The 27626-nt window shown below is 38.6% G+C and overlaps 2 protein-coding genes and 1 long non-coding RNA gene across 4 annotated transcripts in view; 2 read left to right on the top strand and 1 right to left on the bottom strand.

The window, feature by feature from the left end:
- Positions 1-346: 346 nt before the first annotated feature.
- On the top strand, positions 347-3673 carry LOC129726000 (protein lin-52 homolog). Of its 2 annotated transcripts, none has more exons than XM_055682515.1 (4): positions 347-551; positions 605-679; positions 3314-3403; positions 3464-3673. In XM_055682515.1, exons 1-4 carry the CDS (start codon positions 506-508, stop codon positions 3607-3609), a joined length of 357 nt encoding a protein of 118 aa, XP_055538490.1. In that variant the 5' UTR covers positions 347-505; the 3' UTR covers positions 3610-3673. The 2 variants fall into 2 exon arrangements, with proteins under 2 accessions (XP_055538490.1, XP_055538499.1); XM_055682524.1 differs by having other exon boundaries at positions 350-551; positions 3317-3403.
- Positions 3669-27626, bottom strand: part of LOC129725992 (unc-112-related protein-like) — a 44341-nt gene continuing 20383 nt past the window's right edge. The window contains exons 2-6 of the mRNA XM_055682503.1: positions 15242-15390; positions 6092-6484; positions 5458-6035; positions 4708-5398; positions 3669-4649 (exon numbers count right to left, since the gene is read on the bottom strand). Of these exons, the coding sequence (XP_055538478.1) occupies positions 4449-4649; positions 4708-5398; positions 5458-6035; positions 6092-6484; positions 15242-15390 (2012 nt within the window). The 3' untranslated portion in view covers positions 3669-4448. The remainder of the gene's footprint in view (positions 4650-4707; positions 5399-5457; positions 6036-6091; positions 6485-15241; positions 15391-27626) is intronic.
- On the top strand, positions 21039-25356 carry LOC129726011 (uncharacterized). Its single transcript, XR_008728228.1, has 3 exons — positions 21039-23725; positions 23777-24307; positions 24375-25356. It is a non-coding gene; the product is annotated as an uncharacterized LOC129726011 (long non-coding RNA).

Genomic DNA, 27626 nt, shown 5'->3' with positions numbered 1-27626 from the left:
ATAAAGCGTTTGGTTTTTAAAAGTAGAAGAAAAGAAATTAGCGCATTCTACTCGAAGTAAGTTTGATGTCCTAGAGAAGGCGCGTCTAGAATTAGTTCTTCTACTGTTCACCGTGCTCGTATCTGGCGTAAAAAAGTCTGCATAAACTGGAATGTCCAGATCTATAACCTCAGATTAGTTCTCAAGTTGGTTCCTTGGTTAAGAGACAATAAGTGCGCCTTTGAAGCTGTTTTCATTTTTCTACAAAATTGATTGCAATTGCTAATATTTCAGAATTGCATTTTCAAGATTTTCACAACCCTAGGTGAACACTTTCAAGAGTTTCTTATTTCGTTTCCAAACTTCTGGCATCACTGGCTTTGTAAAAAGTTTGTTTTGGTAAACGAAAAATCAAAGTTTGTTGGTGATCTTTTCAGTTATGGTTTCAATCGTTTTCGCGTGATTTGGCCGATTTATTAAAAAACAAAGCAAACTACATTCATTTCGGCTCTACGCTACTTCCATTATGACTGAGTCTAATGGAAGAAGTACACCCTTGAAAATAAAGGAAGGTAAATTGATTGTTCCATTAGGCTGAGATGGCTTCTGCAAAAATGTTTTCTAGAATTGGACGACGAATCAAATCTGATGAGTTTGGAGAAGCTGGACCATGATTCACCACATATGTGGCCGCAGAAAGGTAAGTGCTTCGAAATAATAACGGAGCTTATGAGCTTTCGGTTAAATTTCATCTCTGCAAAGTTTAGAATCTTTAAACAAAATTCGAAGTTTTCTTCAAGCATGAACTAAAGACCGTTGCTGGTCAATACATAGGGATACCATCCGTCCGGATTTAGCAGGGAATGTCCTGATTTTAAAACCCTATTTGGGCGTCCAGATTTATTTTCCATGTTTTAGCATTTGTCCCGATTTTCCTATAATATTCAATATTTTAGCGTTTTTTCAGAATTCATTTTTGTTGGTTTTGAGATACAACGCTCACTGAGATCGATTTTAGTGCTCGGTTGAATCTATTTGCATTTTCACCAAAACTGAGTTTTTGAGAGGAAATTGTAACTAACAATATATAGTTTGGTAATAATAGATGAATTTGACAACTTTTTACTGGGATCGTTTTGAAAACATGCAAATTTATTGTTCCATCTGATAAGAAGTTAAAGTGCTAAATTCTATTTGAGCGAGTTTCTTTTTGATTTGCTAGTTTTTGTAAAGAGACAGATTTGCCATTAGCGGTGGTGCGTGCGTTGACACCAATAACATCTGTCAATTATTACCTTTAATTTGAAACAATTTAAGTGTGCTGGATTTATGCTTATAAATCAAAATTGTTTCATAAAATTTGTCTGAAAAACACGATTGGTGTAATTTGACTACGTGATTTAATTATTTATCAAATAGATCAAATTTGTGTTCTGATTCTAAACTCGGACCAGATGATATCCAATTTCGATTTGGTAGTTAAATCTCAGTTCTTGGAGCAACATGATTGGCCTTAGAGTTATCTTATCGCTTGAATTCACTCTATAGATATTTACGCTCGAAGAGAAAAAGACCGGTAACAAAAAATCATTACTTATATGTAATGGCGCTTGTAACTAAGTCTAACCAGTTTTTTCCGTAACTACAGCGAAATCCAAGTGCTACTACATTCCACTTCCGGAACAGTAAAGCCGTTGATGAGCATAATTCTGCTAAATTATTAACACATTTCAGTAAGCGTTAAGTTTTGAGCTGATTATCGAAATTTATGACCTTTGAATTGTTCATTCATTAAACTCGCAGAAAAGTTAAAGACAGTCAATTACAAAACTGAAAAGTTGGTGCTGCCTGGAATTGGTTCTACTTTTTCGATTATTTTTGTTTGCATTGATCAGCAATTAACTTAACCTTTGCAACAACTTACGTTTAGTGATTAATAAAAATGTGAATTTGGAAATATTGAAGAGAGAGTAACCGGAGTGACCTAAATCAATGACATTCATGTGCAAAACGGGATTAGAAAAACTGGTCTGGCGCGCTCACATACTGGTTGTGTTGTAGAGATATGAGTGCGAGAGAATATTGAAGAGAGAATAGGAGAAAACAACGTAAGAGATGTAGTGTTTTCTGGCTTTCTTTAGCGAAACCGCTTACTGTGCAACGCACGTGTTGTTTGAATAAACCGTAGCGTAGTTCAGTCTAGAGTTAATTCGAGGACCACATTAGAATTGTTTATCGCATGACATAAACTGTAGGGTGCCAATGGAAATCGACTTTCCTAATTCTGTTTAGCGGTATATATCAAAAGCTTCGTCTCCTAGAGAAAAATCTTCATGAAAATTCCAGTTCCATAGTGCAGCAGCCTTTTTTCCAGAACCAGGGATGACCACAAAATTCCATCCCCACAAACAGACATTCGTAGCAGTTTTCTGTTGATTAGTTTTTGAATAGGAAGTTTTCTAGATATTCCTTCGCTGGAATAAGGTTTGATACTAGACACCTTGTTTCGCGGGAGAAACTATGACGGCTTCTAGGTTAGGTTAGGTTCAAGCAACTTTTGTTTAATAAAATCAATAATAAAAATAGTAAAAAAGTAATGTCGAACCCTAAATGCCCAGGCCCACATACACACACGGCGTAATGACGTCTTCTCCATACAAATTAAAAAGTGTGATCGCGCCTTCCGTTGGGACACCTTTTAACCAGAACCTTCCAACTTCGTCTTCCAACAAAGGCGGTCGCCTATCGCCTTCCACTGCGCACTTGACTGCCTTTCGCGTAGACGCATCGCATTTTTTCTGCGTTACCTTCTATTGGCGGAGGCGTTGGTGACGCCGTGTTGTATCATTTTCCGCCTACTAGGGATTTAAATTTGGACCGAGAAGTATTTTGTTTTATTTTTTCTTCCAACAAACATAAATAAACATATATTGAAAACCATGACGACAAGAAGGTGTTCGAAGCCTAAGACGGCGCGATTGCACCTTCCGCGTAGACGAGTGGAAGGTAGTAGATGCTAGAAGGCACATTGAAAGGTTTCAAGAAGGTACTCACAATTCTCATCAGAAGGGCGTTTTAACACAGGAAAAAATTTTAAGATCGAAGGCTCTGAGGAGGGTGGTGGTGTTCACCATAATACCAAAATTAATCAGGCGGTTAATTCGCCGCTTCCCTCATCTTCTGTAACAGACTCCATAAAGAAGACCACATCATTCGCTCTCTATCAACAATCCCTCTCTCTACCTCTATGATCTTTTGGAGAACCCCCTGTTAATGATCATGTGGTTTGGAATCAAAGAATCGTTTTGATTAGTTTTTCCTTCCCCTGTTCCAGCAGTCGATCGGTTCAGCACTCCCAATCTAAACTTTTCACCACCGGCATGGACGAAAGGCCTGACGCAGGATGATATCAACTCGATGTATCGTAAGTAGTATTCATTTTTATTTCGCCTATTCTTCAAGTTAAGCAATAAATACTCAATAGAATTGGGTGCCTTATCGGCGAACGGCATCATAGCGGAGGTTAAAAAACTCTACGATCAGGCCTACCAGTTAGGGGTCCAGGAGGCGAAGGAAATGACGCGCGGAAAATATTTAAATATCTTCTCGGGTAGCCGGAAGAAGACGTAGCACTTCCTAACCTAAGACTAGGGCTTTAAGATCTTCAAATAAATTTACAACAACTCGAATCGAAGCGAACGTTTTTTGTTTTGAAAGAAATATTTATTGAAAGGACAGTTTAGTATAATTTAATTCAACGTATATATTATACACATTTTGTTACATGAAGGCTGTTAAGTTCTCTAAGAGTTTTGTTAGAATATAATTAACGCTGGGAAGCCCAAACCGGCTCTCAACTCGGTAGAATTGGATGTAAACCTTTTTTTTCTTCAAATGTTAAAACTTAATTTCAACTCGCTTTTTTTAATCTACGAAACCAAGGGTAAGTAGGAAACGTTCCCACCTCATGCTCTAGCACTATTTGTGCGATGCAAATTCCTATTATGTAACATCTAATACCTATACTCATGATATCGTAATAAAAACATTTAACTGCTGCACATCTAAATTGTTACCTTCTTCACCTCGTCGTGAGAAAGCTACAGAAGACACTTTTGGCATTTTTATTGGCGTTTCGAAGCATTAGAACGTGTTATTTATTGCATGTTAACATGTGCGCTTTGTGTTGCTGTCGATTGTCTTGACGAAATAGAATAGACTTCCAGCAGTATGCCCTGATTTGGTCTATTGTTATTAAGTATTTTTCTCTCGTGAAAGGTCGTATTGCTGCTTTGTTAGCTGCTTACATGACGAATCATAACTTAGCGGTAAAATTCCATAGATTTACTATTTACACACTGCACAGGTGAATCTTTTTCGACACGAGTGGCGAAAATTCACCCTCCGATAGAAAAAAAAAACAATTTTAACATTTTCAATTCATCCCTTCCCTTTTTGTTAAGGTGTTATTAATTCCAACCCCCCGTCAGCTTGTGGAACAATTCCTCATTAAGCGTTTGGTTCGTTTCTTTCGATCGCATTGACATAAAGATGTAGCCGCCTATGAACTCGTGGATGACCTTGCAATCGGCGGACAGTGAGGAGAATATTACACTCTCACCCTGGAGCTGTATCATCATGCACTTGATCTCCCAATTGACGTTCCATGCCTAAAAATATTGAACCAATTTAAAGCTACCATTGCGCTGGTTAGTCTAACGAACAAACCTTCATAGTATTGTAGCGCCATGTCTTCAGATGATCGCCGGTATTGATATCCATCTTCATGATGCGATTGCTAGCCACACCCAGCAACTCCTCCTTCTTGTGTCCATCGAACTTGATCACGAACAGTGTGACTCCAAACTCTGGTAAGCTTTGCCATGCCCGAATGTAGTTCAACTTGGCGTCGATCAGCCCGAGATCCTTAACGTTAGCGTGTGCCTCCAGCATCCGCATGACGCCCTTATTTTTCAGCTTTTTGGCGTACCGCGGCGAGAGATATTCGTTCGGGTCGATGTTGTTTGGATTGATCGCAACCGCCGTCACTTGGGCCGGCTTCTGCATGCTCAGGAACGACTTAATGCTGGACACTTCGCTGTCGTACGAACTGTCCGCCAGGGAGCGCCCTTTCGACGCTAGCCGACAGGCGGCCATCCATTTCGCGTACTGATCCTCGCTGTCGCAGCGGATCCACATTTCACTGTTCGTGTTCTGCTCGAGAGGCACCTCTAGCTTGATGTTGAATTTGTTCTGCGACAAGTTTACCTCCGGTGTCACTTCGCAGCCACGAAGATTAATAGTAACCTGGGGCGGATTGTTGGACCGGGCGTCATCCCGACTTTTGTACAGATGTAAATGCAAGTCCTTGTAGGTGAACCAGTATCGTTTGTATCCTTTTAAAGTGAATTTTTTCGGCCTGAAAACAATAGAATTATCAGTTACTACTTTTCGAAGTCAAAGTTTTTTTTTACTCACTTCAAAAATCGTAGATAGTCCGTCAGCTCGGGTATATGTGTGATATCGCCCGCGTTGTGTCCATTGTTTGGCCCTTCGAGTGTTATCTGCAGCTCGCGCAATGCTGCATCCACGTCGTCGTCCGCTCCATTGTCCAGGCTGGATGTGTCAATGCCCGAGTCCGGCTGGGGCACCTCATTCTGCAGGTTCACCTGGAACTGCAGCGCACCGAACATCAGCATTTCCTCCTCCGTACATTCGATTTCTTCGTTCAGCAGCTGCCACTTGGCTTGCTCGTACAGCTGATTAATGCGCACCTGATCATACTTGGGGTTCAGATCGAAAAAGGTGTAATACTTGAAGCGCAGGCAAAGTGTGTCGAACTCGCGAATGCCCTGCTCCATTATCGACAGCGACGAATCGAGCCAGCCAACGTTCATGCGGGCCCGCTCGATCAGTGTTTTCGGCTTGACAAGCCGCGACCTTGCTTCCGGGCTCGGCGCACAAGGACTGTAGGCTAGATTGTCGATCGCGTCACCCAAACTGGAGGATGATTCATTGAATGAAGTGTGACCGTTAGTGTAATTGTGCCTTAAAGTCTGCCGGAGAGAAACAAAAATTAATTGCTGCGAAAATATTTCAATCAGAAACTTACCCCTGTGGGAGAACTGATCGGAGTGCTTTGCAGCGTAGGCCTAGTCGTTGTGTAGTGTGGATGCTGTACCGGTGCACAGGAAAATGGACCACCGTTTGTCGGGCCATCTAGGCTACCGTTGCTGCCGTGAAAGTTGGCTGCGGTGGCCGGTATGAAAGTGTTTGTATCGGGGGCCGGATGCACGAACTCACGCCCGTTGCCATTCTGCTCGATCGGGATTTTCTTTTTTGGCCATTCGGAATAATTTTTCTTCAAGTGGCCCGGCTCCAGTGGTTTACACAGGGACAGCTCCTCCGGGTGTCGAATGCCGAGATCTTTGCACAGCGCCACCACCGCACCGAACGTCTTGATGGAGAAATCAACTCGACAGTCTAGGTATCGCAAATCTGGCATCTGCAGGTGAATAGATAAACAGACACACATACTGGTTCAAAATTGTGTCACCTGAGAGTGGAATATTTTCAGTGTGCGCGGCCTACACTCGAGCATTTAATTGATTCAGAATGGAAAGGTTGATTGTCGTGTTTCCCCCCTAATATCGACCTGTTGCAAAACCGCTTACCGCCCACGCACCGCCAATATCCGTTTGTTCGTTTGTTCGGTCGTGTTCATTCAGAAAAAAAAACTATAGGGACCCAACAACAGTTGCTACCATATGGAGACTGTGTTTCATTCATAAAAATATCTTTGAAGTAATGGTATTTACGCGCTTGCGCCAACGTAAATCCAACCATGGTTTTTAACCTATAGGTGCCCAGTTCTGCTGTCCCAGCATCGCAGTGTCGTCCCACACCATATTAGCATGGATGTCGAAAGACAGGGTCGGGCGGAGTTTAGCTAACGGGTGACTTGATTCTAGCGGCCAGAATGTTGCTGCTTGTATTAACATTTTTTTGCTTGAAGGTGCAGTAAAATTACACCATTCTTATTCTGGTTTTCAATCACAAAGTGTATAGTGCCGGGATGAAACTTTTTTAGGTACGTAGGCCTTACCCTCAACAACTTTGCATGTTTTTTTTTGAAAATTTATTATCAACATTCGAAAAAAACTGAAGTTATTTTTATAAATCGATAAGCTATGATAAGTTTTCACCGTCCAAGCAAATGGAGCAGTGTGTCAAAGTTTTGCTCGTGCCAAAAAAAAAATCCGACGTTTCCGCTCGCCAAGTTGACAAAATTGCTGGATGTGGCCAAATCGACCGCGACAAACGTTCTGAAAACGGCGGCAAACGTAATCTGGACGTGGCAGCGACGACGATGAAGTTGGGGGCGAAATATAAGCGAAATCCTAATCTCTTCGTCCAGGACGTCGCAGGCAAGCTCAATGTCAGCTCAATGAAATGAGACGGGTTGTCGACGTTCAGGAAGGCGAAGTTGCCGAACCGAGATTACAAACAAAACACGTCGCTAAAGCAGCGATCTCGAAAACTGTACACGATTCTGTTCACAACGTTTGATTGTGTAGTCTGAGCCACGAATCTTATGTGAGACGGATTTCAAGCCGCTTCCGGTACAGGAGTTTTATACTGCATCAGGAAAAGAAAAGTAACCGCAATTTTCAAAATCATCAAACTATCGAAGTTCCCGAATAAATACCTTATCTGGCAGGTCAGAGGCACATGTGGTCTAAAAAGCAGCATTTTGGATCACTACGGGAACCATCAATCAAGAGATGCACGTTCAGGAGTGCCTGAAAAATCGGCTGATAGCATAGCACGAACGGGTTACTTGTCACTTTTGTATTGAAATGGTGCATACGTCATTATGTTTTCTTGATTTTAGGTAACGTACGAATAAGTAACAACTAAAAGAAAGATATCAAAAAATGGGTCTTCAAATAACGAACCAATTGGCATAAGAACCCCAGAAATGGTGCGAGATTACGGCAGTGCATATTTGGTATAGAGTTGAGGGGTAACTTCCGAAGAAGTTGAACCTCGATGAAGCAAGAGCCTCGCAAAAGCAAAGAAGATGCGGTGAGCTCTCAGGTTCAGTGTTATAAGAGCGGCAATTGTCGGTTGGGACCGTTGGGACTTTGCCGATTTTCTTGAAATGATGAAGAGCAGCAAAGTGTCCAGTGAAGAGTCACGTGATATCGCGTAGTTCACGAGTTAAACTAAGTAGCTTTTTGGTAATCGCAAGGTTGGGGTAGATAAACTGTTTAGCTTGTTTGCAACCCAGCGCTTGTTTTCAATGAGATGCTATTTCTAGCTTTTCTCATGTACTTAGATCGCCTTTAATGGCGGATGTGGAGACTGGAGATACCCAGAATCGTTTTAGGTCCAATGAGTTGCTGAACAGATCCTTGTCTTGCTAGGCTGTCGGCATGTTCATTTCCTACGATTCCGCAGTAACCAGGTACCACATTTGTTCAACTGAAGAACCAAAAACGAGACAAAATCTCTTTATTTTAAGTATCGACATCTAGCGGTGAAGGAAACGCATTTTACACTCGAAATTCTATTACGCTTATATTCCATTTATTCAGCCAAAAGGACTGCATGAGCTCTCGCCGCGTTTTCGTCGAGAGAATCCTTTGTTCTCCCCGGTACTGGTATAGCGAGGGTGCCTTTTCATGATAATCGTACAGTGCCACCCGCACACGTGCAACGGTTTTTATGTAGATATATTTTTAATGAATTTCATTGTTGCCCAAGTTGAAAACTGAATATCTTGACTAACGATAGTCATTAATTTACATTGTACCTAATATCGTAAGCAGTGCTGTGTATAGCGCGTCTGATATGCAATACTCGCAATGTTAGGTATAAAAACGGTACGAGAAAAAATATTGTTGGTCGATAAATTCGGTTTCCAAGTCCAACGAAAATATTCAAGTAAATCAACTAACTGGTTAAAATAGTTCCAACAGTCGCGAAGGTGTACGATCCAAGAACATTTGTTAAACAATGTTTGAATGGTTGAAAGATTTCTAGTTTAATTTGTTCTATTGACGTTGATTGTGAATTGCTACTGAATTTCCGATTTAAAGATCCCTTGAATGCGGTCCTGTCTTAACTTGATTTTGATAGATTCAACTATTCAAGATCACCTTTTTGCCTGGTCATTGAAACAAAAAAAAAAGTTTTTTTGTGCATGTTCAAACTATTGGAGCGAACTGTTCGAACGATGCACTGTAAAATCAATGTAGGATGGAACAGCAAAAAATGAATGCGAAAGTTTGGGCACCGATTTGCTGCAGAATTTTGTTCGAAGTTGCATATCTGTTCTGTGCAGGTACCCAAAGTTGCATAACTTTGTTGATTCGAGAAAGTTGCAATGCACTTCCAGGCTAATCTGGAAACTCATGTGGCAGACTTTAATGCCCCGTCTGATCTCTGATCTAGTCTAGGATCCAGTTTTTGAACTATCCGTTTAGAAACGGATGGTGCCCGATTGAAGACTCGGCCCTCCATTGTTCCACATTGAGCGATCTGTTAGTTTGGCTTCGCTTTCATCCAAGCCAAGACTGTTGTTACTAAAGACGTTGTTGTATTTTTTCGCAGCCTTAGTGCGCCAAGCTGTCCCTCCTTTTTCACATGGAGATGTAGAGGCAGTGAGTTTTGTCTGTAATGTCCTTTCCTTGGGCCACATTACGAGGGCTGCGTAGGTAATACGTGGCCGAGCAATGATGATGTAAGACTAGAGCACTAATTGTGGTTTTAGTCTTGCCGAACAGTGTACTGCAAAAGCCCAGAAAACTGAAGTTGCCTTATTGATAGCGTAGTCTAGTTGAGTTGTCCAGCTCAGGTTCTTATCGAGAATGATTTCAAGATATTTGGTCTCATTGCTAAAGCTTAGTCTTACTCCAATTATTAGCGGAAGAAAGATTGAATGCATCTTTCGCTTGGTAAAGAGTATAGTGAAGTGACTGTCTTAGCGGGGGTTAATGTTCAGCCCTTCTTCTAAGTATCACTGCGAGGTGGTGTAAAGAGCCGTTTGCATACGACTAGATAGAGTTGCATCACATTTTCCCCGAACAATAAGAACATTCGCATAATCAATGACTTTGTAGCCTAGCTGCGATAGCTTGGTTAGGAGAACGTCTACCATGAGTGACCATAACAGTGGAGAGAGAACTCCTCCCTGACGACACCGTTTCACTGCTCTACTGGATCCAGCTCATTGTAGTATCGTCGCTCTCTCTATTTTGTTGAGTCGCGTAAATTGTTGCAAAGGACGTGTTATCGAAAACTCCCTCAATATCAAGAAAAGCGCTGACCGCCGTCTGTTTATATTTCAGTGACTTTTCGCGGTTTTAGTACACGCAAAAGTTGAAGTCTTGTACAATCATTGTGTCTTTCCGATTCGCACAAATGTTGCACAGAAATCGCACAATAAATGTGTGAAACGCATAACGCTACAGTTCAGAATATGTATCATATACCGACGAAACACGAAACAAAATTCTGTTCACAACATTTTGAAATCAACGCCAGCTTCACCGCAAAACTAGCAGAACCCTCCATTCCACAAAGCCACAAAAGCGTTGCGGATTTTTTATGGCAACACTTGTAAATTGTGAATAATTATTATTTGTCATTCTGTGCACGCGCTTTTTTCTCAAGCGACGAGAGGAATTTCTCTCTCGCTCGTAGAATTTCCATGTATGTGCGACAAGACTAGACATGTCACATACAATTTGCGGTTGCTCTTTCGCTTCTCTTTCGGTTCGGATTGCGACGCGCAAGGCGATATCTCGTTGCTTCACGAAATGAGCGAGACACCGTGCTGTACATACTTGATACCAGTGTTGTTAGTCTCACTCATACTGTCGGTGCGTGCTTGCTGCTATTCAGAGGAATGCATGAAGAAGAAAAAGTATCTCGAAAGCGTGTGTGCAAAAGACTTGAAAAGCGTAGCACATGTCTCGTCCTCAAGCAGAAAGGAAGAGAATGGTTTTGCTTCTCGCTCGCTTTGCAATGCTGCTTGATACCAGTTGAAACTGTTTAGGTGTAGTAGTTTGGAGCTGCCAAATACATTGGAGAAACGCTAGAGCCATGATTGCGTTATGCCCAACACGCAATCATTGTACTGGTTCCGAATTACATCAACAATTGCGCTAAAAACGCACAATTTTGTACTGGTTTCGCACCATCCAACTTTTGCGTGTAGATTTACCTTGTTGATAGGCATATTGAGGCTGTCCCAAAAAAATCGATGTTGAAAAAGTCAAGGTGCTCAACCCTAAATTGAAAGGTTATGGTATTTTTAATATTTTTGTAAAACATTTCGACTTTCTAAAAAAATGTTTTCAGGTTGCCCAACATGAATTATGGAAAATTGACTTTTTAAAACTTTAAACCTCTCTTTTGCACTTTTCGCCATTCTGCTCGATTCTCTCCATAAATTTTTCTATTTTTGTATTGTCAATTTTAAATATTATACATGGTTTTGGCATTGTATTCAGTTATTTGGCTCACAGAGCCCATCAAACATCACAAAAAAGTGATTTATTCTAATAATTTTTAGATAAAGCCCTTTGAAACACATACAAAAAAAAGTCATGAACTGAAATTTTTACTGAAAAGCAGGATTCTTGACGAAAGTTCACATAAAAAGATCCTAAATATCTTATTGGGGAGCTGAGATATTGACATTTTTTCATGTGATGGAAAACATGTGGAAAGCATGTGTATAAAAATGCCACGAAAGCTCAATATCTCCGTAGAACTGTATTTTATTCTGTCGTTTGTGTGATTAATTACCTAAATAGTGATTTAAATGTTTATTATAGTCATAACGTATGTACGGGAAGTTTCAGGAAACTCAAAAACGCTTCTATTAATGTAGAATGATGGGTGATTAATCCACCAATATGAGAAGGAAAATTTATTTCTCAATCAGATTGGGACAGACGCAAGCTGTCTTCGATAAAGTTTTAGGTTATCTCATACCAAGAAACTCTGCCAAAGACATCATGTTTCTATCTCTTTCATACTACGAGCAACACACAGTTTTCTATGAGAAGACACTAAAAATCACAATTTTCGTTCAAACTTTAAAAAAGTTATTTGAAATATTTGTAAAATTGCTTAGTTTTCCATCACTTATAAAAAATTGGCAATATCTCAGCCCCCCGATAAGATATCAAGGATCTTTCTTTATTTAAAAATGAATCCCGCTTTCCAGTAAAAGTTTCTGTTTTGGACTGAAAATTTCATTTGTATGTGTTTGAAATGATTTCATCTAAAAATTATGGGAAAATTCACTTTTTGTGGTGTTTAATGGGCTCTATAACTGCGTGCGATGTTGAATCAAACCATGTGAAATATTTGAAAATAACCTTGCAAAAATAAAAAAGGAAGAATATGGGAATCGACCAGAATTGCAAAAAGTGCAAAAGAGTGGTTTCGTAGCTTTTTCGATTTTTTTTGGGACACCCTTATTGATGCTAATGCAAGGGTAACTCTTTAGAAACTCGCTTTATTATGCTCCTTGAAAATAGGTTTTTTATCTTAAATTAGTCTCAACTACTTAAACTTATCACACCGACCTCAATAACCTTTTTCATCTGAATAACTTAATTGTTGTTTGATTTGAGAAAAGAAGCTCTAGGCTTATACAGAAAAAAGATCAGTTGAGTTTTAGCGACATTGAGAGAAGTTTTCCACTTTTGCGAGTGATTAGAAAAATATCTGTAACTATTTCAACACAAGAATTTTGTCATCACAGATCAATAACTTAGTGCGCCCTGAAGGTAAATCAAGAAAATCTTAAGTGAATATGTTGTACAGGACTGGATCTAAGATCAGATTTTGAATTCAGGCAAACAACAAGCATAGGTCTATCAGTTAATAATCCTCCAACATTTTGATTATAAGAATTGAAAAATAATTTAGAATTAAACCCGAATGCCAAACGCTGTTGAATGCTCTTCACATGTCTAGGGAAGCAGCTCCAGTGGAATTGCCTTCAGATTTATAGGCTCGCATCATACGCATCGTATCATCATTCTAAAAAAGTTAATCTATCAGGAGTGACTTCAACTTAAATTGGATTCACAAAACGCAAATTAAAATTATGAACACTGGGCAAGTCATGAAGCTTTTCGTTCATTGGAATTTTGAAATCCGCGGCCGTTGATGTTTTTTTTTATTTATGTATGGACTCATCACTGCGAGTTTGCTGTGTTCCGCACTTCTATTATTAGCATTATCACTAATGAGAGTAAGTGACATGATTATTTTAACTCGTGCTTGTGAGTTTGCTTTTTCACCCTTTCTTTTTTTTCCTGTATGGACTTCCTCACTGCGACCAGAATCGTAAATCTATTGTGAGATATGCCCGGGTGTCTGCTGTATACCGCACTTCTGTTAATAGCAATACCGCTATTGAGAAGTGGCATGCTTATTATTATTGTTCATCAGTGCTTGTGTGTAATGTGATACTGTTCCTTACACGCTTACTGTTCTACTATACCGACACTCGTTTCTCTTGCCAAATGTCACCAATTATAATTCCCTGGAGAAGTTCCGTCGTGCGTCCTTCTGGCCAGTTTTATTGATAAGAGGGACTTATTTTTTGTTAAGAGGAAGTTACGCAAAGGGATTGTAGATTTCAGCGTAAAGGAAGGGTAACTAGTGGAGAGCCTGAGAATAAACCCATGCTTAAGTCCTTTTTGACATTGGATGGCCTGATTCTACTAAGATTCGAACCCACGACCATTCGCTTGACAAAGCGGACTCTGTAACCTTGCGGCTACGCAGCTCCCCTTGACCTTTCCTTACTACGCTATATTATAATATTATCGCCATATGCAATGGGGAGTTTCCAAATGAGAGTTCCGTTTATTGTAAGAGGACCATATTTTTGTCGAGAGGTAATTGTCGAGGTTTCGTAGAATTCAACACCTGAGAACAAACTCATGCGTACGTCCGGTGATATCCCATGGACATCCGCTTGCCAAAGCGGACTCTGTAACTTTGCGGCTACGAAGTCTACCAGGGCGTTGATTTTTATTTAAAGACGTATAAAATACTGCAGATTTTCGTCAATCATTGGAGAAATAAATACCATTTCAGGGTTTGCAACAAACTAAATTCGGACATCAATAATTACGCAATTTAAACCTTCCAAAGCGTAATCAATATTTACTTCGTTTTGCATGACCAATTTATTATTGAAAATTTACTCAGCATGAGTTTTATATCATTCCCAATTATCTTTGTCATAATCATAATTAAACACAGAGCTCATGGGGCTTAGAACTGGCATCATGTGATATGGAAAAAATCGCATCGATCGCAGATGAATTTCTTACAGAAGAAACACATTTACTCGGAAATAAAATAAAAAAAGTCATGAGGAACAATCATTTTCGTCATTGGAATAGCTAAAGAAATTATTAAAAGATCGGTGCTTAGCGTTGAAATAATCAACTACAAAAAAAAATCAAGAAGATTTTTTAGTAGGAGTTTTTGTCGTACGTTGGAATGGTGAAAAAGTTAAATCTTATGTTCAGTTTGAGCTTCACATCTCGATGTTTCAATAACTCTTGTTTTAAAATAGGAAGAGCGTGATGTTTGATTCGGGAATGAAGCACGTGATTTGGATAATATTTTAATTTCCTATTTGTTTTGAAAAAAGTTTAGGTAATGTGTTTTTTATTAAGTGTTCCGAATGTGAGAGCTCCTTTTTTTCGCTTTTAATAAGCGAGCGTTAAATCCAAAAATTTTGATTGAATGTTTTATAGTCATTGTTGAACAACAATTTTCAAATAATATCATAGGTACACTTTGTTTCGATTTGAATTGCTTGCAACATAATGTTCATAAGATAGTACATTGCATGTTGTACGAATGAAGTTTATCCGCCGTGTTGAGTTCCAAGCAATAGATATGATTAGGATCAGAAATAAGAGAACAATTGAAAAACTGACAAGGCCATGACATCTGCTTTCGGGGATGTGCGTAGGATATATTCTATACATCCAATTTTTGATGTTCCATTTGTCATACTTCTAAGACCCAGCGTCGAAATCCGTTCCGCCAATGTATGATACACATTCATGCTAAACACTTCGTCTAATGATATCTCGTGAGACATCGGAACAGAAAAAAACACAGCCGCCCAGTCAATGTGCTCGTGATTTAAAAATCTAATAATAACAAACCGCATTACGACGCGATGGAAGGCATCGCCGCTTACCTGTACTCGGAGTGTTTTGTGCATGGGCGTGAAGTGCAACAGGGCGTCCGCATGCAGTCCCACCTGATCGAGTGTGGATTTTGTTCTGGTCAGCCACATGTTCCTCGCTGGCCACCAGAGTGCGTGGTCGGACCAATCTTTCGGGTTTTCTGCGGAGAAAAGATAAAATAAGATCATTATTATTAGTAGCGATTTCGTCGTGGCGTTGCACCTGCGTTTTGGCGTTGCGCAACGTCAAAAAGTAGAGAATAACGATACAGCGGAAGTGAATAAAACTTGCTCAGTGACGTCATTACTTTGAAATTTAGTCACCACCTACTTAGCTGTTTGCGAAAAAAAAAAAAACAACAGGTTCGAAAAGATTCTTTTTGCGAGCTAACGATTACTTTGAATGGGTAATCAACTTCCGGTTGGGCATTAGCAGGCGGACAGCCTTTGGCTGAAGTTGTTTTGCGTGCCACATTCAAACCGTCAGTCGAGGTTGTTTTGAAACAAAAACAGATACAGATATGTTCTGGCTCAGTTGCTCTGTTCAATGCGGCTTAGCATAACAGTAGACCGGGGAGTACGAACCTCCTTCAATCAGAAGCACCATCATCGGCGCGGTTTCAGACGTGCGCTAACGGGCGCCGTCATTCTGGCGCCAAACGGATGACCTTTTAAGTGTGGCTTTGGTATGAATGGTGTCATAAAGCCATTTATATCGGGTGTAGTTTAATTGAAGCCAATGATAAGTTTCTTGACTACACCGGGATAAAAAAGTGTTCTCAACTGTTTAACTTAGAGCGACTCGACAGATTAAGCTATTCCGGATTTTAGTTTGTTGTTATTGCATAGGATATGAGGAACACCACGGAGGTTTTAATTAGAATGAGCGATGTAGATACTGTTGAAGCGGAGCGCGTGATCCGGCGTCGTTAATCAACTGGATAACGAAAAGCGTCATAATGATGCTTGCTGGTGGTGTGGTGGCCTCAGTTTCAGTAACTGTATCAAGGTCACGAATCGTCTGTTTCGGCATCCGAACTCGTTTTCATCCATCCACACAAGCAGGCGACGCTGATGGAAGAACGCGTAACGTTAGGCAATGGTAGGGCGTGCGTCGCTCGTTGATGACGTGATACAGTGGGACCCTCAAGCGTTGCAGGCATTCGTACGAGCTAACCTCATCCGCGCAACGATGATGGAATGGAATCGGGCACGCAGCAGAAGAAGAGGCATTACGGTATGTCTGCGGAAATGATGATCTAAACTTATCGAGTTGCATGCAAACAAAACGATGCGACTCACGAAGTAAAATCCTGTGAGAAAGTGAATACTAGCTTGGAATGAATAAGAGATACGCTCCCACGTCATCCGAAAAGGGTGTTGAGCGTATTTTTATCCTACTCTTAAACTCTACGGTTAAGATTTGCTAAAATCTTTTTGAAAAAGTGTTTCTCACGTTCAAACAGGTCCGAAACTCTGCCATTTCACTGCGCGACTGTAAACACTCGCTTCGATGATGTTTATGTGTACACTTTCTACTTTCGTACCGTTCCGTTTTCCTTGTATTTAACGTGCTACAATTTGGTACGGGAGACGCGTGCCGTGTGGATATTGTGCGACGCCGCGTGTGAGTTGTTCATTTATTTGTGGAAATACCACAGGTGGGCAAGGGCAGAGGGCTTTCGCTGTGGACAATGGACGTGATTCTCGTGTTCTCTGTTGCAACTAGTGGACGAACAGACAGTGACAATTCGTAAAATAGTTTCTCGCTGAAACCTAGATTGAATGAAACGGTGTGTATGAAACAAAAACTAAATCAACGCCCAAGAGAGCTATCTTCTTAGCAGTTTCGTGGCAGCTCATCTTAAATTTGATCTAATGTTGATTGGGAAACGGAATCGTATAATAAAAATCGTAAATCAGAACGGGTCAATACTCGATATGTAACTACATTTAGAATACAAAAAGTAAAAGTAAAGTTTTATTTCAAAAAATCTTTACGACATTAATGCATTAGATGCCTCTGAAGGTTCAGGTCGAGACGGAATTCCACCTGCGTTTATGACACAGTTGAAGGTTCGATTTCTTCATTATCATTTTATTTTTCACCGACATCTCTTTTGCTCTTGAAAATTCTCGTTTATGTCGACGATATGAAACTTCTCTTGGAAAAACATAATATAGTGAAACTGGAATAAATCTAGCATCTGCAAAAGTATAGTATAGTAAAACAAATTTAATGGGCCCGCGATTGATCATAATCAATTGGAACTACACAAAGAACAGTCAAAATGATGTCTAGGAACAGCAAATCATTTTCGTGTGCAATTCCTGGTGATCTCATTTTTAAATAATCAATAACGTTGCAGCTACTATAGACAAAGGAACCTCTACATCATCCACAACTATCAAAGGAAATGGCTAGTGTTAGTAGGAAGATGCTGATCCCATCCACCAAGGTAGGTGGTGTGATCTTTTCTGAGCATCCGGCCACCGAGAGACCTTTAAATTGAGCCCGCTGAGATGAATAAGCTAAGACGCCTACTTGATACTAAAACTGGCGAAGATCCATACATTTAAAGTCACGAAACTCGAAAAAATGCATATATGCATATAAAAAGAAATGGTGTTCAAAGTTTACTCGAAAAATGCCAAGTTGATCGCAATAAAATAAAAGTTGAATTGAATCGTGTTACGTCGAAAAAAATGTTGATAATGTTCGCTTTAAAAAATTGAGCAAGACGGTCAAAAACAGCATTTCCGAGCAATAAACTGCAGTAAAACGGTCAAAATAATTCATTGCTCGTTACAATGCTGTTAAAAATCTGGGTTTCATGATAATTTCACAATTTTTTTTTTTAAATTTTCTTCGCCGGCAGAATCTCTTGGTATCGTGGGTTGACATCGATTTGAACTGAGGTGACTTTCCGAGCAAGGTTTGATTTGGAAGGCTGTAACTCCTTCACAGTATTTGTTACTCCAGAGTAGAATTTCTCAAAACTATAGAGCAATTCCACAAAAAAACGGGCAACCAATTTAATCGACCATTTTTTTATTCGGCTGAAACTGCATTGATGTTTGTATGAGTAGAAGATGTCATTTTGTGCTATTGGTTTAATTTTTTGAAACACGACTCATTTTTGGGAAGCTATTTAAAAACGATATTTTGGTAAGGGATTGATGATTACAAATATTTTTAGAGCCAAACCGGTTTGTTTGATCGGCATGACGGCAAAGTTGTAGATGGCAAATTTGTCTTTCAAAAAAAAAAAAATACACTCTAAAAAAAATTTTATTCGAAAAAAAGTTAAAAGAAAAAATCAATATCAGATATCTAAAAAAGCTCATTTTTTTAAATCTATTTTTTTATAAAAACTTCAAAAGTTTACCCAAACAATGGAATCAGTCTAGTCATGGAGAAATCAAGAAAAAAAAAGTTAAATTTTTTGAAAAAAAAAATTAATTCATTTTATGTGACATTTGTGACATGCATAACTCAAGAACTAATCAAGCAAATGGAACCAAACTTGGGATGTGAGGGTTTTTTTGAGAGCAAGAAATTTTTCTATGGGGATTCTACATTCATACAAATGAATCCCACTTTTCTACATAACTGAAGAACTAATCATGCAAATGGAACCAAATATGGAAAGTGAGCGTTTTAAAGTACAAAAAGTGTTTTAATGATGGTTTGACACCTCTTCTGGCTTAATAGGGGAGGTGGTTCCACATAAATGAAACACATACAGTGATCACCCGATTACATCTCACCCTGATGATTTTTGGCGTGATAAAATAGGGAAAGTGATAAAATCGGGAAATTTTTAAAATTTTATTTTTTTTAATGAAGATGTTAAATCAATAACTAAATACGTAAAATCAGCGATTTTAATTTTTTTTTTTTGGAAAATTCATCTGTACAAACATATGAAAAAAGCTGCAGTTGTTTTTTAATAAATCGATATACCTGAATAATGACAAAAGTTAGAGAAAAGTTGTCAAGGGATGCATTTGAGAAAACTGTCTGAGCTTTTATACAAAATATTTAAAAAATTCAATTTGAGATCCTGTACTGAAAAAAAAATTCAAATACAAAAGTGACTACAAAAAATCGATCATCACTATTTTTTTTAAACATTTTTTTAGATAGATAATTCAGTTGCCTAAAACTTTTCTGAACAAACTTAAAAAAATAAAAAACCTAAAAAAATCGATGTAAAGTTGCAAATAAATTACAATTGAGTTTTTTATTCGTTCATGTTTTTGTTTGAATTGGTAAAATGAATTACTTGCTTCTTTGTAGCGCAGTTCCATAAGCAAAATATTAGATGTTCTCACAACACTAAACTTTGCCGAAGACAGCATGCTGATATCTCTCACATATTGCAACCAAAAAAATCTTAAAATGTAAATAACGATTTCTAATGCCTTCTCATAGAAAACTTTATGTTGCTTGCAATATGTAAGAGATAGAAACATGATGTCTTCTGTAAAGTTTCTTGTTTTGAGATCACCTAATACTTTGCCTAAGACACCAAGCGTCTATTTTTATCTAATGAAAAAGTAAATATTGTATCTCACTTTTAGGAGGATTGATCACCCAGCTTTCTACATAGAAAGATGCGTTTTCAAATATTTTGAAACTTTTCCGAACATAGTATACGGTTATAATAAACATTTGTATCACTATTCCATTATTCGCACGATAACAGCAAAATGTAACATTGTGCATCGGTTGAATTTTGAGAATGATACACAGAATTATGAAAAATATCTTAAATATTGAAGCGTAATAGAAAATTAGTTTACCCGGACATTTGTTTAATGAAATGTTTTATGATGATAAAATCGGGTGAAAAATGTGATAAAATCGGGGGCAGATAAAATCGGGTACAGATATAATCGGGTGATTACTGTATTTGCTCTTGACGAAGGACTACGTCTTTGTTTTCTATACTAGATTACACCGTGTGAAATTGAAAATGGAACTTGCAAATGTTGCGTCAGATTTCAAACGATTATAGCAAGCGAACGACTCAATGCATCTTAGTCATTTATATGTCGGTGAATAGATAAAATGTGTAACAATTTTTTGATATAATGTTCAACATTGTTGCTTTACTACACCATTAGGTGGAAAAAGGTGAAAAGCTCCAAGGTCAAGCTTTCCCATACATTTCCTTCGTTATTGGCTTGCTTCCCGAGCACAGATAATAACATGGACGAAATAAATTCCACTGCCTACATATATTGACTCAACAAAGTGTTTTGGTTTGTTTGTTTTTCTCTAAGCTGTGTGGCCACGCCCTAATGGCAAAGATCTACTCTGAACTCGATACAAAAAACTACGTGTAGAAAATTCAGCTTCAGTTTAGTTTGTTACACAATAGTGAAGGCAGTGCAGCTGTTAGAGGTACGCGACATTGAGAAACGAGAGTTGCATACGAGTCATCTTCCAGGCACTGCGGAACATGTAACCTTTATTTTGCATACGGCAGTAACAGTTACCATCGTACGCTGCAGGATATTTAGCTGGCGCAGCTACTGGAGGGCACAGCGGAGAGCAAACTTTATAATGCGCGGTCAAACAAAATTGCTACCGAGCGATGCTGCGATCATCAGCGTTCTGTAGCACGAATTTCTAACTGAAGATAATGGAATCGGTTCTTTTCAGAACTTTAGATGCTTGAAGATAAGAGTTATGAGAATTTTCGCAACTGCTACTAGTGTAAAATTTTCATGTATTCATGCATCGTTAGTTTTACAATAACGACCATCAAATATAAATGGTAGTGTTGCCTATAAACAATTTATCGCAGCATATAATATATACATTTAGTCCTACGTCACCATTTCATACAACCCCTTAGGGCTATATACCTTGTAGTATTTTTAAAACAGGTATATGATTACCTGTGGCGTAAAAAATCGTGTAAAAAAGACCTTACTGTATTAACATTAGCATGCAATAAGAAGAAACTGAGTCGCTTTTAAAAACGCACGCCAAAACAGACAGACAGACATACATTTGCATTCATAGCTATAGATAATTCATCACGGAGAAATCTTCGAATAAACATCAATCGAGACGAAAAAACAACCTAAATAGTCGCAGAATACTACGTTTTCGGTATAAAAAAATCTATCATTTTATATCCTTAATTTAAAGGCTGTAGAATTTTTCCGTCCTGTTTGCGTAACTACTATTTTTTCGGATGTAAAAAAAAATTCTTAGAAAGCTTTTACGATACGCAAGAGGAAACATTGCATTCAAAAATCCGACAAAATATGTTGCCTTACAGCTGGTATGAAACAGCAAAACCTGGCAAACATTTGATTAGCTGCCTTTGTCTAGGTGTTCCGACATTCTAAATGAAATGCAATTAATGAACGAGAAATTATAACTCTCTAAACTTAGCATTTAATTGGTCCTGAAAAGGACAATTTGTTGATGTGATGTTGATCGCATCTCTGTGCTATTCCTGACAGTAGAAATCAGGCACTCTTCTGGTAACACAGTGGAAAGCTGGTGTCACACTGAAAATTCGACGGCCGACAAATTTTGATTGCCAGCATCCCAAAAACGTGTGTGTGTTGCCAAATTACGGCAGAACTTCTCTGCCGGAGTAAGTACTTGCCAAAGCACCTACTACTGATGCTACCCCTACCGTACAAAGGCAGCCTCTACTAGAGGCCGCAGCGAATGTGAATGCCCACGGTCCATACAAAACTTTGTGGATGTGGATGGCCCCTATTAGTATTTTTAAACCATTCTTATGCAAAACTGTTGATGGTAGCTCAAAGATGCGCGAGAACCTATTTCCCATCACCTATCATTGTCTATTATTATTTTAAGAAAGGTTTAATCACAGACAAACAGACGTGCCACTCGATGACGATTTCATCGACCAGAAAAATAACGATTATTTTGAAATTTTGCTTAGTGGGCAATAATGCCGCTGGTGTCGCTACTGGTATATTTGGACAATTTTTTTTCCAAAAAAACTGGCAGCACGATCACACCGTTTTTTTGTTAGCATAACAACGTTAAGATGGGTCGAAAGTGTGAGATGGTTATGTGCCCAAACAGAGAAGGAAAAACTAGTGGATAATCCTTTTTCGAATTTCCGCATATATCGGAGAGGTAAGTAATTTGAAAATTTATAACAAGTAGAATTCATAATAACCCGAAGTTGCCCTGCCTGGGTGTGAGCTGTGGGTGAAACTCTGTGGCTCTTCCGAGCTGTCTTCCAAATTTGATGCTGATGGCGTTCAAGCGATGCGCAAACATAAAATATGTTCAGATCATTTTCCAGTATTTATGCTAAAAACCCTCTCCAATCGAGTACAGGGTAAATATAGTGTTTTCAAATTTCCTCTAATGGAAATAATAGTTGAAAATTTCAGGCTTCTTAGCAATGCTGCGCCATTAGTATCCGTAGTGCAATCGGGAGATACAAATAGTGAGGAGCAGTATTTAGGTATCCTAGAAATTGAGCCCGATGAAGCAGAAGGTCTGGTCTCGAGAGAAGAACCAAAGTATAAAATTCATATAAAAAAATACATCCACTTACGTACTTTTTCATAGTTTTAACTGCAGCGTAATACAGTGCCGAAATACTGAAAATAGTAGAGTAAAATCAGCTGATGAGCAAGTTAATAATATTGAAAATTTTGATTGGTTGACCGTCGAAAAACAACCTGAACCATATGTCATCCAAAGAAAACCCAAGTTAATAAAACTAGAGATCAGCCCAACAACTGAAGATACTGAACTTGTTTTATCTCACGAACGATCACAATGTATGAGGGTAAGTTTTTCCTTATGTAAAATTCTATCTGTTAATATCGACGCTATCGGATACGTGAAAAAGTCGACTAACAAGTCAGTCACCATACGTTCCACACAAGCCCGGGGGAGATTTGTAGTTTCAGTAGGGTTTTTACTAGGGTTGCTGTCTGAGTAGTCCAACCCTAGTGTCGAATATGACAATGCTTTGCGTTCGTTTTTCATATTATTGTTCAGATACATTTTCTTTATATATTGCAGAAAGATTATGCCCTCCCGCATGAGGGCTTTTCGTCGTATGGTTACACAGAAACAACAAGCGTTGCTGGATGTGACAATAAGGTGCCATACGATTACAAGTTACTGTATGAGAGAGAAAAAAAATATTCAAATCGACTTCGATATAGAATAAATAAGCTTAAAAGAGAATTACGTAATACTCATCGTAAGAAGCGGTGGCGAATAAAATCAGCAAAGCAAATGCGAAATACCGTTAGCGCTTTGCGAACGGAGCTTGGGCACCTCAGACGAACAAAAAAAGAGGAATCCAACATTTTGAATTTTACGGATTCCCTTATACAGGAACTCAGAAAAAGATCGAAAGAAACAAAACTGAAGCCATTGTTACAATGGTTTCTGGATTAGGCCCTCTAAGTCCGAACAAATTTAAAAATGACACCGCTAGTCGTTCTGGACGTTTCAAGCAGGTAAATTTTTGATATTCGTCTATTTTATATTTTGATTTTTAAATTCATTAGGCAATTGGTTATATGTTGGCTCATCATTCACTAGAAACTACTAAACAACTGAATATGATTGCAAATGCCGTACAAGCTCTAAAAGGTCGTGGATTATATCCATTGGCGTTGATTCTAGACCAGTGTACAACGAATGTTAAAATGATTCACGAAGCCGGAGCAGTTGCAGGAAGCCAATAATCATGATAGACAGTGCAGAAATTGCAGTATTTTATGATAATCCACATCTTATTAAAATCACGAAAAGTATGCTATCGAAACACAATGCAGTTTTTAAAGGAAAAATTGCATCCTTTAGTCATATTCGACAACTGTATCTGAAAGATCAAATATGTGTACCGAGATTAGTGCCAAAGCTCACCGAGAAATTGATAAATCCTCGCCCATTTATGGCTATGAATGTAGTTCAAGCCACACGGACGTTAAGTCACTCTGTCGCAGTGGGTCTAGAATACTACGCATTGTCTGGGGATCTACCTTTATCTGCATTGACAACAGCTTCATTCGTAAATCGACAAAAGTACTGCCAAGGTAAAATCTTGAACAAGTCACCATCCATTTATTAAAACAACCAAAATCAATTGAATTTTGCTTTTAGCCTTTTCGACGTAGTATAACTCAAAGTTCTTACCATTGGGAATTTCTCAAAGAAGCTAAAGAAATATTGACGAATATGCATTACACAGCTAACACATGCTTTGACGAAAAATTTGTAAGTGGTATTGCTCATCATTTTATGATACAATTCATAAACCAAAACAAACAACATATAACAAAAAATATAATGTGTTCGAATAATATTCATTCTAAATAAACTTATAAGTTTCTAATTGGTTTCATATGAATTTAAAGGCGGATCGTGATTCAAAAAAAATTGACGGTTAAGCAAAGGAAACCCAACTGTCTCAGTGGATTTATTGGAAATATAAACGCTCTGATTTGGTTATGGAAGCAATTAAAAACTGGTTACTTCTTCGACAGCTTACGTACAAATTACCTTTACCAGGACGTAATCGAAAATCTTTTCTCTGAAATAAGAAGACGATGTGGTCGAAACGATGCACCGAATGCTTATCAATTCGGGTCTGCATTTAAATATGCTACTATTTCAGCAAATGAGAAACTAGCGACAGGTACAAATTGTGAAAATGACAGAGCCGATGTTCTAATAACTCAAGAAGATTTAGAGCGTGAAGAATATACACAGAAAACTGAGCTGCAATCCTGCTTCATTTATAAATTTTCGCCCCTAAATATTCAATCCAACAAAATGTATACTTAAAAAGAACTGAACGGAGTAATGTACATCACCGGTGCTGCTGTGGCAAAAATTGAACACAAAAAATGTAAAAAATATATGACCTTCAAACGCGACAACGTCGCAGTAAACAACCCGTTTTACGAACTATGCAAATTAAAGGGTACGTCAACCTTTCCCAGTACACAATCTTTTGAAACAGGACTCCTGTGTTTTAATGCATTCAAGCAAAAATTCGCCAAATTCCTTTATCAGAATAGAAGGAACGTTAAAACCAGACTTATCAAGTATATACCATATGAAGATATAAAGGAGTTTATGTGCAGTAGATGATCCGTCTCATACAATATACTGAAACAAATGCAGAGATAATCTTTGTCTAAAACTGGAAGCATTTTAGAAAAAAAAAATATTTTACTTACTGCTTTGTTGCTGCTAAGTTTCATCGTACAATACTTTCCATCCAGATATAATGGCAAAAAAAACCCAGCTGTAACGATCCAATCCAATCCTATCAACTGATTCTGTTGTTTACAATATTTTCGACAGTAGCGCGATGAAAAGTACACGCTAACGATAAAACAACTCATTCCGTGAGTTCGAGTAAAATTACAAAAAAAAATAATAATTTCACCATTTTATTACTACATGTTGAAGATAAATAAAAATCAAATTAATCTAGTATTTATTGTTTAAACGGTTGTGTGCAAAATTTTTACAGCTGCGTTGGTAATCAACATTTCAATCATGTATTTAATTTCGACTAATAATAAGCAAGCGTGCATACCCATCAGCACAGGCAGTGATGCCAAAAACCTTTTTTACGAAAATTTGTTAGTGGGCAATACGCTCACATGGTGGCGCATAAGTGTAACGTTTCGAATAAGGACGAAGATTTTCAAGGATTTTTCTTCGAAGAGGTATGTCTGTTTGTCTGTGGTTTAATTCTTATGCTCATTTAGAGAAAATTCCAACAAGCAAAAAAAAAATTTGTTTGATTGCTGCAAGGCTGTGAATTGTTACTGAAGGATGCGTGAAAACTCATTTCCCATCACCTATAAGTATTTTTAAACCTTTCTTATGCCCATTTAGGTCAATTTTCACATTGGATTAAAACTTACTATAAGCAACAGTAGCTGTATCATTTATTTTCAATTTCAATACATCTTGAAAAGCTACGTTATATCGGGGTAAAAGTTACGTTATATCGAGGTTGCCTTGTATCGAGGTATGACTGTATACTAATATTTTCCCATTTTTTTTTTAGATCAATGAAATTATCTTGAAGTACAGGTTTTTTAAAGGCATTTATTGAGCATCACATTATTTTGATACTGAACTTAAGCTTCTGGAAACAAACATGGAATTTAATTTTTCAATCAGTATACGGTGTATATATAATAGTGTGCTCGTATATAATTGGTTCATTGTACGTGAAAAATTGACCTTGAAACTTTTCTTTTGTTACTAGCATTAAACAAATCTTATAAAATACACGATTCAATATTCAATATTGTACCTTGAAAAAAGGCAAGATTCGCTGCACCCGATCCTCCCCGCGAAGGTATTTCAGCAGTGTAAGTACTCGCGTACCAAGTGGGTACACGCGATGATGACGATGACCAAAGTCGTCGTCGTGCGTCACATAACCAACAACGGTGGCCTCGGGGACCGGATCGTAGTGTCCGCCGAACGGCAACCGTCATCGATCGATCCGCGACCGGGTGTACTCTTTTTAATGGCATTTCGCTTTGCCGCATTTGTGCATCAAAAAAAACAGCATCATGGAGAGAGTTGCCAGCCCCAGTAACCGGCTGGTTCGAGATGGAGGATGAGTGAAATGTTTGCCTGCTGGCCTGGCGGAAAGCGAAACGCATTCATGGTCAAAGCAGATGAATGTGCATGATGAATCACGATGTGCAGAAATACTTTACACAGGGGGCGCGATAATTTGAACTAGAAACTCAATTGGAATTCGTTCGTAAATGCAATAAATTTTTTGATTTTATTCAGAAGATCGGGTTGTTAAACCTACTTACAGGATTTGAATTCGAGAATCTGATCCCTATCACTAAACGCAATTTGTGCGATGCGTTCTGCGAAAACAGCTTCATAACATTCGTGTTCCATTCAAAGATTCCGCCCTCTGAAACGCTTCTGTGGTACACATATAAGCCTCCGGATATTGTAATCCCGTTGGCAGTCTTCTGCTATGTGAGGGAGTCTCCGGAGCAAACTGCACGGTGTTTTGTTCATTAACCACATAATGAACATCTGCCATTGCGATTCTCTCGGGTTATGCTTCGGTGTGCACTTTCGGTGCAGGCTCGGATGGCACTTTTCGAATTGTGCTTGCCTTTTGCCTCCGAACTTCGAGCGAAGCAAAAAGAGGGCATTCACATTGGGACCACAGGAACAATCGATCTAAGGCAGTTTGAAAAGCACGGAGGGTAGGGAAAACTGAAAACTTTTGGAAAAGCAATAAATTTATTCATCGCGCAGATGTGCGCAAAGACTGGTTAGAGAGCGGTAGGTACCTAAATGTGGAAAGCAAAACTCTCGAGCGGTATGACTAATGGATACCGATACCAA

Source organism: Wyeomyia smithii, chromosome 1 (assembly GCF_029784165.1).
Source record: "Wyeomyia smithii strain HCP4-BCI-WySm-NY-G18 chromosome 1, ASM2978416v1, whole genome shotgun sequence".
Taxonomy (NCBI): Eukaryota; Metazoa; Arthropoda; class Insecta; order Diptera; family Culicidae; genus Wyeomyia; species Wyeomyia smithii.
This window is presented reverse-complemented; position numbering and strand designations above follow the sequence as displayed.

Coding starts and splice junctions, on each gene's coding strand:
- LOC129726000 (XM_055682515.1), top strand. CDS start 506: ATGACTGAGTCTAATGGAAGAAGTACACCCTTGAAAATAAAGGAAG. Junction 552..604: donor ACCCTTGAAAATAAAGGAAG/GTAAATTGATTG, acceptor AATGTTTTCTAG/AATTGGACGACGAATCAAAT. Junction 3,404..3,463: donor TGATATCAACTCGATGTATC/GTAAGTAGTATT, acceptor AATACTCAATAG/AATTGGGTGCCTTATCGGCG.